We start from the raw sequence: 15,456 nt of genomic DNA on the forward strand, positions 1-15,456 counted from the left end.
GAAAAAAATTACTGACAAAAAATACTGTATCCCGCTGCCTTAGCAATCACGTGCGGAATGTTCGAAAATTATACTGTCCCATTCGCGCATGCGCAGTACGCAGTTTTGCGTGTCCGTTGTATATGGATAATTAAAATATCGATTGCAGCTGAAACAGTGCGATAGAATAGATTAATGCCATTATTTAAGCTTTGACAGGAGTCAAAAAGAAAATCAATTTAGTATAAACGACACGTTTACCTCAAAGGCAACTTTAATCCAATGCTAATAACAATAAAGTTACAACGATTTACACTTCCAGTGTGTGTTCTTAAGGTGTTATGCATGACAAACAAACAATCCGAAATACGTTTTGGATTCGTTCGATGCTTTAAACAAATATTTTACTGTTAAAAAACCCCACCACGTCCATATTGTTGTCCCAAAATGTTTCGTCACCGAAATGACGTGTTCTTAAGGTGTTATGCATGACAAACAAACAATCCGAAATACGTTTTGGATTCGTTCGATGCTTTAAACAAATATTTTACTGTTAAAAAACCCCACCACGTCCATATTGTTGTCCCAAAATGTTTCGTCACCGAAATGACGTCACACAAGTACGTCATAAATTGCGTAATCAAGTGATGAAAATAAAATACGGAAAGCTGGTTCTGTAATATATTTCAAAGAAATATTTAACGACTAACAAAACTGATGGGATAAATTGATAACTAGGTCGGTGCCGAATAAAGCGAAGTTCATTTTGCTCTGCCCGTAAATCTGAACCACTCAACATATTAATGGTTGTTCATTGCTGAAATTAAATTCAATTATTGAATATTAAAATTGTTCATGGTTCATATAAATTGTTCATGTTTGAATAGTTTATTCGGTATAATAAAATAAATATTACATGTCTGACAGGGTGACTGTAAATTTGTCAACTTTCGGAAAAATACTGTCAACCTTGGCTTCGCCTCGGTTGACAGTATTTCCTCAAGTTGACAAATTTACTGTCACCCTGTCAGCCATGTAATATTTATATATTATTATACCTCACTTTTATTTACAATGCTAAACTCCCATAGACCATCGTGACATAGAAATACTGTCAGACCCAGCGGGAATAAATTTACTGTCCAAAATATACTGTATCCCGCTGCCATAGCAATCACGTGCCACCAGCGGGAAAAAATTTACTGACAAAAAAATACTGTATCCCGCTGCCTTAGCAATCACGTGCGGAATGTTCGAAAATTATACTGTCCCATTCGCGCATGCGCAGTACGCAGTTTTGCATGTCCGTTGTATTTGGATGATTAAAGTATCGATTGCAGCTGAAACTGTGCTGTAGAATAGATTAATGCCATTAATTAAGCTTTGACAGGAGTCAAAAAGAAAATCAATTTAGTATAAACGACACGCTTACCTCAAAGGCAACTTTAATCCAATGCTAACAACAATAAAGTTACAACGATATTCACTTCCAGTGTCTGTTCTTAAGGTGTTATGCATGACAAACACACAATCCGAAATACGTTTTGGATTCGTTCGATGCTTTAAACGAATATTTTACTGTTAAAAAAACCACCACGTCCATATTGTTGTCCCAAAATGTTTCGTCACCGAAATGACGTCACACAAGTACGTCATAAATTGCGTAATCAAGTGATGAAAATAAAATACGGAAAGCTGGTTCTGTAATATATTTTTAAAGAAATAATTGACGACTAAGAAAATTGATGTGATAAATTGATTACTAGGTCGGTGCCGAATAAAGCGTAGTTCATTTTGCTCTGCCCGTAAATCTGAACCACTCAATATATTAATGGTTGTTCATTGCTAAAATTAAATTCAATTATTGAATATTAAATTGTTCATGGTTCATATAAATTGGTAATGTTTGAATAGTTTATTCGGTATAATAAAATAAATATTACATGTCTGACAGGGTGACAGTAAATTTGTCAACTTTCGGAAAAATATTATATTATTATACTGTCCCATTCGTGATTGCTTCGCCTCGGTTGACAGTATTTCCTCAAGTTGACAAATTTACTGTCACCCTGTCAGCCATGTAATATTTATATATTATTATACCTCACTTTTATTTACAATGCTAAACTCCCATAGGCCATCGTGACATAAAAATACTGTCAGACCCAGCGGGAATAAATTTACTGTCCAAAATATACTGTATCCCGCTGCCATAGCAATCACGTGCCACCAGCGGGAAAAATTTTACTGACAAAAAATACTGTATCCCGCTGCCTTAGCAATCACGTGCGGAATGTTCGAAAATTATACTGTCCCATTCGCGCATGCGCAGTACGCTGTTTTGCGTGTCCGTTGTATTTTGGATAATTAAAATATCGATTGCAGCTGAAACTGTGCTGTAGAATAGATTAATGCCATTATTTAAGCTTTGACAGGAGTCAAAAAGAAAATCAATTTAGTATAAACGACACGCTTACCTCAAAGGCAACTTTAATCCAATGCTAAAAACAATAAAGTTACAGCGATATACACTTCCAGTGTCTGTTCTTAAGGTGTTATGCATGACAAACACACAATCCGAAATACGTTTTGGATTCGTTCGATGCTTTAAACAAATATTTTACTGTTAAAAAAACCACCACGTCCATATTGTTGTCCCAAAATGTTTCGTCACCGAAATGACGTCACACAAGTACGTCATAAATTGCGTAATCAAGTGATGAAAATAAAATACGGAAAGCTGGTTCTGTAATATATTTTTCAAGAAATAATTGACGACTAAAAACGAAAGCATCGAACGAATCCAAAACGTATTTCGGATTGTGTGTTTGTCATGCATAACACCTTAAGAACAGACACTGGAAGTGTATATCGCTGTAACTTTATTGTTTTTAGCATTGGATTAAAGTTGCCTTTGAGGTAAGCGTGTCGTTTATACTAAATTGATTTTCTTTTTGACTCCTGTCAAAGCTTAAATAATGGCATTAATCTATTCTACAGCACAGTTTCAGCTGCAATCGATATTTTAATTATCCAAAATACAACGGACACGCAAAACAGCGTACTGCGCATGCGCGAATGGGACAGTATAATTTTCGAACATTCCGCACGTGATTGCTAAGGCAGCGGGATACAGTATTTTTTGTCAGTAAAATTTTTCCCGCTGGTGGCACGTGATTGCTATGGCAGCGGGATACAGTATATTTTGGACAGTAAATTTATTCCCGCTGGGTCTGACAGTATTTTTATGTCACGATGGCCTATGGGAGTTTAGCATTGTAAATAAAAGTGAGGTATAATAATATATAAATATTACATGTCTGACAGGGTGACAGTAAATTTGTCAACTTTCGGAAAAATACTGTCAACCTTGGCTTCGCCTCGGTTGACAGTATTTCCTCAAGTTGACAATTTTACTGTCACCCTGTCAGCCATGTAATATTTATATAATGTCACAAACATTTGGCAAAGTTTAGATGTCAAGTAAATGCAATTTCAGTTTATACAAACAGTTGCATCTGAAGATGCCATTGATTGGGATCGTGGATTTTTTACTTCCAATAATATATATTAAAGGAATTTAAATTTAAACATTATTCATGGAATTGTCCTCTAAATATACTTCATACACCTGCTCATCGTTGAAATAAGTGTGATTTGGAATCCCATTTCACTGGGATTAAAAGCGAGACAATCAGATACTTATTGAAACGATAATTTTATATGATTAAACATTTATATTTCATAAAACGGTATCAAACTTACATTGAGCAGATACGTTGCAGAAACGATTTAAAAAAAACATGCAATAACTTACGTAAATGTCAAATCGGGCTAATCAGACAACCTGCTACTTGTACCACGTTTTCAACGTACGTTTGACAAGCAATGCCATAAAAACATAACTGTCACTGACAGTATCACATCATAAGCATAAGTCTTACTCTGACAGGCTACTGTTGGAGTCTTTTAAATATGTAAACATCGTTGAAAAAAACACATATTTATTGTATACTATAAATTAGAAATACAAAAACTGAACTCTTAGTAAAAAGCAATTTTATAGGATTGCACGTGCATGTGAATATGGATCGGGTGCGCATTTAAAAACGCATAAAAGAAATACCATTAGGCACCAGCATATCCATAGGTATGTAATTTGTATGCAAGTTATATGACGTAAGTTATTAAAAAATAACTAAGCTACGATGTATCATTATTATTCTTTGAATTGATTGTTAACGATTAAGGCAATGTCTCAAAATTCCAATCCCTTTTTACATATGGATGTTCATTTTCTATACTGTTATATCGTGCAAAGTCTGTAAATGTTATTTCGATGAGTCATGGTGGGCGCATGAAATATGTAAACGTAATATAGCATCCAATTTATTAAATTATAAATTAGTTCAAGTTTACCACAGCAACCATAATTGTTTGGCACACGGTTTTGATCATTTATTATCTTAAGCATCAGCAATCGATTGTATTTTATCTTGCATTGGTAACACAGAAACAATGCCACACACAGCGATCATACTGTCGGCAAATGTGCGAATTAAAACTTATTTTAATGGAATATTCCATAATTATTCAAATAATATTTAATTCTATCATAGTATTGTGTCTTATTTGATTTCATTTAAGTTTGGCCATTTCAGGTTCTATTTTTAAACAAGGATTTATCGATTATAATAATTTGTGACATGTTGTTAAAAATGCCTCGATACTTTACTACAAAAGAATCAAAACGGAAACAGAGAAAATAGTGGGAACCCTTTATGCAGGACACCCAACACACCTCTCCATTCCACACATATTATACTGACAAGGCAATATAGGTTAAGGTTTGACATGTTGTATTTATTATTTAGTTTAATATTTATACATTGCTCAACATTTAATTAATAATATCAATACGAAAGAAATACATGCATAACCGATTCAACTCCATGAATCAACAAAGACATTTGTTTTAAAGAAATTACGAAACTGGAGCATTTATCAATGACGTTCGTTCCCATCAGGCACACTCGAAAAGAAACATGAGCCAGTCGGTGACGACGTACTACAAAATGTGGTAATATATAATGTATAATACATATGAATATCTATCCTACCAAGCAGATCGATCATGGCTAGGGATGAAGCTTAACAATCGTACCAATTAGTATACCTGACGAATAGCAATTAGTAACTCGTTATGTACAATATTTACATTATAAATACAGGCTATATATTTAGTTTGCAGGGTTATTCAATCTAGTTCTTGCATATGTAAGTCACAGTCAATTTGTAAATGCTGCAGCACAACCATAACAAGAAATATCAACGGCGTTATCATCCACAAGGTCGGTGTCACCATCGGACACTGCGAATTTCTAACGAGTGACGTCACTTCCGGCGTATCAAACTGGATCGTGAGGATGGCGACCTCTGACCTCAGACCGAAGGTGGATCGTTTCTGCGTATTTCGGCGTCGACGCCGGTTATTGTTTCTGTTTGCTTCGCAATTCTGAAATAACAAAAACCAATAAATTAGCGTTAATATTTATTAAATGCTCTTCAAATACTCACAAGACAGTTAAGAAGTGTACCGTAAAAAATATTTGTTTTGTAAATAAGGATTCCACCTAAAATTAACAACGATTTGTGTCGATTGCTTTTTATTCTGGAGATAAATTCTCATGTAATTAGGCAAAGGATATATATTGTTTTGAAATAAAAACAAGGCTATCCTTATTTTTATTTGTTTCACCACTAGCCACAAGAAATGTATATCTATTTCCACTTACCGCATTGCAGTTATCTGAGTCACTGGGAAGACACACCCTTACGGAACATACTATAGCGACGTCATTGGAGGCTCGGTCGCTGAAACTGGCCGGAAATACCCACAGAAAGCCGCCGCTGGCACCGGTAACAAAGTTCGACACCTGACCGGAAGCCTTGCTGCATCTGTAATGAAAACCTAAATATACTATGCGGGTAGATCGCCACAGGTACTACAAAATCATGCAAAATAATTGTACCAAAGCTTTATAGGTTAAGAAAGTAGAAAAGTGTTCACTGATACCAAATAATATTGACCAGGCGTTCAAGAAATTAAACATTGTAAATCAGAAAAAATTGATTTGACACCAAACGAGAGCGTCAATTGGCGTAATTAGTTTTAAATAATTGTATTTCCAATTAAAAAAAGAAATTATATTGTACCTCTTTTAACTAGTATATCTTACCCGTTCTGAAGCAGGATCACGGGGCCGCTTTTAGACATGTAGCTGCACACTTCCGGTATGATCCGGAATTCCGCTGAAATCGCAAACAAGCTTTTAATGAAATTACTTTGAAAAACTATTTTAAAATCAGTACTTTTTTCCAACGTTTTTGGTCCCGTTATCAGTAGCATCTTTAATGTATATTATAATTCACATTCGTAATATTTTCTCATAAAATTTCTCTGAAAAGTTAGTATCAAAAACTGCAAGTATGTGTGTTCGTTTACCTATCTGTATGTCCCAGACGATCTTTCTAGCGTCTTGTGCGGGAACCTTTGCACCGGAAGTGTTTTCCCCAAGACGCGTTATTATGCGGACTCCGTTATCCAACACCTGCTCCTTTGTGGGTATCGATGGGTCCTCCCTGAAAATAACAATTTCTGTACATTTTAATTGATTACAAGTACACACTAAAGGCGTTTTTTACAATCAATTTTTAAATGACTTTGCATAGTCAGTTGTTCATGTTCAATCATGACAGTTAAGTTATTAACAATACTATGTTTTGAAGGCTTTAAACTGATACATTTTAACTTGGTAAATGTATGATAATTTATTTTGCATTTTGCAGTCAACAAAAATATACCGTTATGCAGTTTTGGTCCCAACGTACTCATTCTTTTGAAATTATCTTTTGCACGACACACATTATTGCAATACTTACGTTACTTTGATGCCCACACTGACGTTAAGAATGACGCCCTCTTCCGGGATCTGTTTGCAGACGAAAGACTGAATGAGATCGCCCGTGAGAATACCCGGCTCCACAAGTTTCAAGAATGTCACCGTGTGATTAGCGTCCTGTATAATAAAACCATATAAATATAATAGTTCCCCTTATCCAATCTTTCTGTTTAGAAATTGTTTTATTTTTAGGAATAACATTAGTGGTTTATAGTCTTAGTAAACGAGTTGTTTTTGGTTGCAAATGTCATATAGGATACAATACATTTAAAAAAATATACATAATATATACAATTTAAAGCGTACGTTTAAGATAATTTTTCATACAAGTTTTGCGGTCTTTGAAAAAAAACATAATCGTATATATCATACATTATAAAAACTCGCTTATTAAATGAGAGTTATCGGCTTACAAAAGAAATAAAAAACTGTGTATCTGCTTAAATTTCTGTATCAAATGCAGTTCTTAATAATTGCATTTGAGCCGCGCTCTGTGAAAAGAGGGTTTAATGCTTGTGCGTAAAGTGTCGTCACATGCTAATCAGGTCACTTTCACACTTTCTTTAAACGAACAATATCATAGAGGCGGAAAGTGTCCTCCCTGATTAGCCTGTGCAGGCGACACAGGCTTATATGGGACGACAATTTACGCACATGCATTAAACCCTCATTTCAAAGAGCACGAACCATTTCTATTATGTAATCAGTAATGATTTCTTTGAACATCTACCTTACCATTTGACAGTTGTCGAGCCAGACCTCCTCGTTCACCTTGAGCTCTCGCAGACGACACGTCGTTGAATTCACATCTACCTTGTTGAATCGGCCACCGGGATTAGGAACCACTATGGTGCCATTAGGAAAGCATCGGATGTCTAGAAGAAAAAAATATGACGGTCATCAAATACCTTGTTGTTTGTTATCAATTTGTTGAACACGATTGATGTACCTATAATGTCTTACCTAAATTTCAACGTTAATCATGTAGTGATAGCTACTTTTAAAATAGTTGTTTATGATTCGCAAAAAGGATCTCAACACGTACAGGGAATGTGTTCGAAAAGAGCTTAGATCACAACACACTATACACTTACTATGTTTTATGTTTCCGTTTGAAACTCTTGACGTTGACTTTTTTTGGCTATAATTGCTGTAATATTTGTCCGTGTACACGTGTTCACATTTGTGGTGTAACTATATATTTAGCAAAAATATGTCAACAACAAAACTGTTAACGCAACACAATTAAACAATATGTATTGTCCTTTCCGAGAAAACACTGTATGGCATCTGTGTTAACCAACACAAACTCAAAATTATTGAAAATATAACAAAAAAGCCTGCGTACTATACTAAGTCATAAATATGAATAAATAAACCTATAATATATAATAATAAGCTGTGCTTAAAAGCGTGCCTGTTTTGAAATGGTTGTTAAATAACTTTGTAATACATTTTTGTCACCTGCCATAAGCTTTTTTCATGTTAACGAATTTTTTTTTATCGAAACATTATTTTTAATTCTGTATCGTATATATTGAATAACACAGCGGTATGTTATTTTTATTGAATGACAATAGATATTCTTGATTATGAATATACAAATATATATTTTACTATACATATAACCAATAATATACATATATTTAACAATTGTATTGAATAGACATCCAAACATTTAAAATATTGCCATACCTGCGTTGCACAATCCACACACAAGGAACAACACGAATTCAATCACCTTGTACTGCATTTTTAAATCACAACTTACTTTTAACAGAACACAATGATTTTTATTTACACAACGGAAATTTGGTTTATATACACGTGGAGAAATCACATCCTCCTCAAATTTCTCAACTTGTTGTCACATGTTTGTCACGCGGCGTTAACAGATAAAAAGCAAAATTAGGAGTAATAATTTAATAATTAGCCATATGTAAATCGTTTCCGTTTTCGACATTTCAATCAAATTAATTGAAATTAGATATTCTTAACAGTTTTTTCACGTGGCGTTAAAAGATAAAAGGCAATATTCATTTGTTGTAATCATGTGATAATTATCAATATTTCAATCGTTGCCGTCTTTAATCAACCATTCATGTTGAGATAAGCCGATGATAAATTCGCTGTTTCAATAGACATGACTGTAAAACAAATTAATGGAAGAATGTAAATGAGGTACACTAACACCTTTGTGTTTTACTACCGGGTATCTCTGTTCCTTTTATTGGTTTCATCATTTTGACAAAGTAATTGCACTTGTATAAATGAATATAATATAGATCAATAAATTAATATGTTTGTACTAAAATGAAATGTATAGACATTATTTGTGTTATATTTATTGCCATGTGTTATTATATATTTACAAAATAATGTGAATTAAATATAAATCGATAAAAAAGATTGAAATATACGAATGAATGAATGAATGAATGAATGAATGAATGAATTAATGAATTAATGAATTAATGAATTAATGAATAATTCAATAATTCAATAATTCAATAATTCAATAATTCAATAATTCAATAATTCAATAATTCAATAATTCAATAATTCAATAATTCAATAACTCAATAATTCATAAACGCTCTCGAGTCCGTTTCCTGGGCCTAGAACCAGTACTTGGTGTCTTTGGGGGTGATCTAAAGAACGCTCCCACGGTGGGGATCGAACCGAATACTGGCCTTTCTGGCCAGACACAAAAACAGGTCAACTACCAATTTGAAGTTGAGTGCCCTTTAAGTGGAATATGGACCAGAAATTTTAAACAGATTAACAGACCTTGGGGTTAAATGACTTCAGACGTTCATGGTTAAGAGTCTTTTGAAGAGACTGCTAAAACCATAGTGTATATTGGCAAATATATAGGTGCCTAAAAAAAAGTTTAAAAGTTTTTAATTTTATTATTTGTGATTCATTTTGGTAAATAATAATCACTTTCTGATTTTATTTAGAGAGCAGTTAAATAACCTGATGTATTTGCTTAGATATTTAACAACAATAAACTACTTTTTTTCAAGCAGCAAGCTTAAGTAAAAAATAAAGTTTGGAAATAATTATCCTACTTATAACTAAATGAATTTTTTGCGAAGACTGCATTCAGGGATATGACAGTTGCATTAGTAGTTTTAACTTAAGGTAGCGCACCTCTAATGATTTCCCGCGATTTCTTCGAAGGTTGAAGAGCCTACTATTAGGTGCCGTAGCCTAGTGGTTAAGGCGAATTTTATGACACTTTGTATTTAACCGACCCAAATTTTACTTGGCTGAAATCACTTATATTTCATGGCGCTCTTCCATAGATAAAAATTTGTAAAAAATAAATGTCTGTAAAAGAATACTTATTTCATCTTGTTTAAACTTTAAACACCTTTACAGCATCTGTACACACCAACTGCATGCCCATATTTGGAAATTCGAATGAATTATGGAACTTTTATATACCCCAGGTGTGAAAATAAACTGGACAAAAGCCGAGCGTGGGGGTGGTTTTGAAAAAATCGGTATATTTTTTTAAAAAGCATGGAAAGCCTACCTACAAATTTGCATGTAGTTCAGTGAAATGATGCTGATTAAGAAAATAATTAATTAGATTATATTTGGATATGTGCCCATTAGAGGTGCGCTACCTTAAGGACAGTGTTAGAAAAGCAATTGTAAGTAACATTATACAAACTATCACATGGTCATTGAGGTGGTGTTATGTGGAGTGGTGTAGTGTAGAGTGGTGTAGTGTAGAATGGTGTAGTGTAGAGTGGTGTAGTATAGAGTGGTGTGGTGGGATGTAGAGTAATGCAATGTGGTGTGGTGCAGCGTATAGTTGTGTGGTGTAGAGTGGTTCAGTGTATAATGGTACCGTGTAGAGTAATGTGTTGTAGATTGGTGTTGTGCAGTGAAGAGTTGTGTGGTGTAGAGTGGTGCAGTGTAGAGTGCTGCATTGTAGACTGGTGCTGTGTAGAGTGGTGTGGTGTGGTGTAGAGTGGTGTAGTGTAGAGTGGTGTTGTGTGGTGAAGAGTGGTGCAGTTAAAAGTGATGCAGTGTAGAGTGGTGCAGTGTATATTGGATAAGTGTAAAGTGGTTCAGTGCAGAGTGGTGCAATGTAGAGTGGTGTGGTATAGACCGGTATGGTGTAGAGTGGTGTGGTGTAGAGTGGTTTGGTGCAGAGTTGTTTGGTGTACAGTGGTATGGAATAGAGTAGAGTGGTGTGTTGTAGAGTGGAGCGGTGTAAACTTGTGTGGTGTAGAGTGGAGTGGTGTATGGTAGCGTGGTGTAGAGTGGTGTGGTGTTAAGAGGTGTTGTGTAGAATGGTGTGGTGTAGAGTGGTGTAGTGTAGAGTGGTGTGGTGTAAGATTGTGTGGTGATGTGTAGAGTAGTGTGGTGCAGAGTGGTGTGGTATGGTGAAGAGTTGTATGATGTAGAGTGATGTGGTGTAGAGTACTGGTGTGTATACTGGTTGTGGGTTGGTGTAAACGTGAATTGTGTAATGTGATGTGGTGTAGAGTGGTGTGGTGTAGAGTGGTGTAGTTTAGATTGGTGTTGTGCAGAGTGGTGAGGTGAAGAGTAGTGAAGTGTAGAGTGTTGTGGTGTGGTGTAGAGTGATATGGTGCATAGTGGTGTGGTGAAGAATAGTGTTGTGTATAGTGGTGTGATGCAGGCTATGTGGTGTAACATTGTGTTGTGTAGAGTAGTGTGGTGTGGAGTGCTGCAGCGTTGAGTTGTGTTGTGTGGTGTAGAGTGGTATGTTTTAGAGTGATGTGGTATAGAGTTTTCCAGTGTAGAGTGGTGCAGTGTAGAGTAGTGTGGTGTAGAGTGGTGTAGTGTAGAGTATTCTGGTGGCAAGTGGAGTTGTGTGGTGGTGACATGTATGGTGTAATGAGGTGTGGTGTATAGTGGTGTGGTGTAGAGTGGTGTGATATAGAAAGGTGTATAGTGGTGTGCTGGGGGCTAGAGTGTTGTGGTGTGATTTTGACAGTTGCGATGTATATTGGTGTATTCTGTTCAGGTTTACGTTCTTGCTCTTGTCAAATTTTATGCTACCATAGTCTGGTATAATCTAGTGCATTGCAGTCCAGTGCGGGCCAGTGCTTTCCAGTGCAGTCCAGTGTAGTCCAGTGCAGTCCGTTGCAGTCCAGTGCTGCCAAGTTCAGTATAGCGTAGCAGAGTGTAGTGCATTGTATAATAGACTAGAATAGTTAAGTCAAGTCTAGTCTAGTGTAGTTTTGTGTAGTGTAGTCCAGGTAAGCATAGTGTAGTCTAGTGTACATGCAAGTGTTGTATCGAGACAACACCGTTAGATGCGGTCTTCACTTGCATTATGTGTAAATGTGGTATCGAGACAATGAGGTAAGGTGGGGTCTTCACTTGCATTATGTGTAAATGTTGCATCGAAACAATAAGGTAACGTGTGGTTTTCACTTACATTAGGTGTAAATGTGGTATCGAGACAATGAGGTAAGGTGTGGTTTTCACTTGCATTATGTGTAAATGTGGTATCGAAACAGTAAGGTAAGGTGTGGTCTTCACTTGCATTATGTGTAAATGTGGTATTGAAACAATACGGTAAGGTGAGGTCTTTACGCGCATTGTGTATACGTGTGGTTTCCATATAATATGGGAGGAATAGATCTATATATTGTGTTTAAGTGTGATATCGAGACGATAAAGTAGAACGGGATCTTAACTGTTTATTACCCTACTGGTTATCATACTGGTCATCATAGTGGTCATCACTCTGGTCATCTTACTGGTCATCAATATGGTCATATACTTTGACATCATACTGGTCATCACTCTGGTCATCAGTCTGATCATCACTCTGGTCATTTCTTTAACAATCACTCTGGTTATCATACTGGTAATAATAATGGTTATTTTCAGGTCATCATACTGGTCATTATCCGGGTCCGCATACTGATCATAATAATTGCCTGTTTTATGGTTGTTTCACTCTGGTCTTCATACTGAGCATCAAACTGGTTATAAATATTGTCATCAATATGCTAATTACTCATCATATTGGTAAACTAGTTAGAATACTGGCCACCATTCTTCTCATTATACCGATAATCATACTGGTCAACAAACTGGTAAGAATAATGGTCTTTACTTTGGCCATCATCTTTCCGGTCATCATACTTGTCATTTATTTTGTCACGATAAAGGTCATCAAGCTTGTCATCACAATTGGCATCATACTGGTCATCATAAAGGTCAACACCATCGTCATCAACATGGTCACCACTCTGGTCATCACTTTGCTCCTTACTCTGGTCATCTCACTGGCTATCATTCAGGCAATTATTCTGGTCATCATACTGGTCATCGTACTGGTCATCATAATGGTCATCATTCTGGTAATCGTACTGGTCATTATACTGGTCACCATACTGGTCATTAAACTTGTCATCATACTGGCCGTCGTACTGGTCATCATACTGGTCATCGTACTGGTCATCAAAATGGTCATCATACTGGTCATCGTACTGGTCATCGCACTGGTCATCATACTGGTCATCATACTGATCATCGTACTGGTCATCATACTGGTCATCATACTGGTCATCATACTAGTCATCATACTAGTAATTGTACTGGTCATCGTACTTATCCTCATACTGGTTATCATACTAGTCATCATACTGGTCATCATACTAGTCATTAACTGGTCATCATACTTGTAATCATACTGGTCACCTATACTATATATCATACCATAGGATACACTGCTTTGCATTCAGATGCATTGTGTTTATGTAAAATTTACAGAAACCAGAATATAACACGATATGATCTCAAGTTCAGGTAACATCTGGTTGAGACAGGAAATTTAAAGGAAGACAAGTCCTATTTACAATACATCACATGCCCTTTCCAAAGGTATCATGTTACTGTCTTTAAAAGTTCAAATAGACCAGCATGTTATAGTAGAAGCAAAGCAGATTCGAAGAATCATATATATAACAAAATTAATATACGACACAAACTTCTCTTTTCACGACCATATTGATCAGGTTGCATTATAAGGTATCGAATGCAGAAACTATATGATAAATGTTTTTTTTCTATCAAAAGCAATGTGTTTGTATGTTCTTTTGATTTCGAATAAATGTCTGTTAGAAACAATTTTCTACAATGTTTCATCAAATAAACCTGCATGTAATTAAGCACTGCAACTCCATACACAAGTCATTTTACTGCCCGGTACGATGTGTATACCATTTCTCCATTAGAAGCAAAGTGAAAATGGCGTTTGCAACAAGCATTAAACCGGAACAGCCTGCGAGTAACTCGCAGTCTGTTCAGGTTGTATGCTGTTTGCTGCTCATCAGTATCTTTAGGTTTGAAATGAAGCCTTTAAAACTCGATTCTAGTAAAGAAGATTTTAAAGTTATTAATTAGATTGTCTAAGGGACTAAAAAAGTCTCAAAGTGCGTGTATAAGGGTGAAGGGTTGAGCATGAAATAAGACTAGACTTAAATATGGTTACACAAAACAACATGTGATTCGTGTGTAATTCCGAGTAAAACTTGTCGAGATGGCCATTAAAAAGATATTAGCAAACTCGTTATGAATCATAACTTAAAACAGTCGCAGTTCAATATGGGACCCTGAATGCATTAGTAATAAAATAAATGAAAACTTGCTTCTATAAACGAACTATGACATGTGTTACTTGGTTAACTTACGCAAAACGATATGTCATATAAAACGTTTCAACTCTATCATTTAATTTCGAAGCGTTATATAAAATCGATTTTAAATAAGCACAACAGCTTGCCAAATCAACAACATCAAAATACAATCCTAGTTCTGGGAAAACTGGGAATAATGCATGTGCGTAAAGTGTCACCCCAGATTAGCCTGTGCAGTTTGCACAGGCTAACCAGGGACGACATTTTCCGCCTGTATGACATTTTTCTTTTAAATGAAGTCTCTTCTTAGCAAAATTCCAATTTAGGCGGATAGTGTCGTCCCTGATTAGCCTGCGTGGACTGTACAGGATAATCTGGGACAATACTTTACGCACATGCATTATGCACAGTTTTCTCAGAACGCGACTCAAATAATAAGCGCTTAAAGGGATCTTTTCACGCTTTGGTAAATTGACAAAATTGAAAAAAGTTGTTTCACATTCGCAAATTTTCGTTTTGGTTATGATATTTGTGAGGAAACAGTAATACTGAACATTTACCATGCTCTAATATAGCCATTATATGCATCTTTTGACAATTTTAAAACCTAAAAATTATAAAGCGTTGCAACGCGAAACGATTGAATAATTTGGAGAGTTCTGTTTTTGTCGTTAAATTTTGTGAAACTACGAAGATTGCTTATATAACGTATAAAATAAGTCTAGCATGTGAACCCGGCGGAATAGCTCAGTAGGTTAAAGCGTTTTTACTTCAGGACTCTGGCAGGACTCCAGGGGTCACTGGTTCGAAACCTGCTCCGGGCAACGTTCTTTTTTTTTTTAATTTTATTCTTGATTTTTTACTGGAGCTTTTAC

The 15,456-nt window shown here is 35.6% G+C and overlaps 1 protein-coding gene across 1 annotated transcript; it reads right to left on the reverse strand.

The window, feature by feature from the left end:
• Positions 1-4,985: 4,985 nt before the first annotated feature.
• LOC127849600 (uncharacterized) lies at positions 4,986-8,694 on the reverse strand. The gene is made up of 7 exons (XM_052382361.1): positions 8,637-8,694; positions 7,677-7,816; positions 6,922-7,058; positions 6,485-6,621; positions 6,219-6,291; positions 5,775-5,937; positions 4,986-5,494 (listed from the first exon to the last, which is right to left on the reverse strand). Exons 1-7 carry the CDS (start codon positions 8,692-8,694, stop codon positions 5,237-5,239), a joined length of 966 nt encoding a protein of 321 aa, XP_052238321.1. The 3' UTR covers positions 4,986-5,236.
• Between the last annotated feature and the right edge of the window lie 6,762 nt (positions 8,695-15,456).

This window comes from Dreissena polymorpha, chromosome 1, assembly GCF_020536995.1.
Source record: "Dreissena polymorpha isolate Duluth1 chromosome 1, UMN_Dpol_1.0, whole genome shotgun sequence".
NCBI classification, from domain to species: Eukaryota; Metazoa; Mollusca; class Bivalvia; order Myida; family Dreissenidae; genus Dreissena; species Dreissena polymorpha.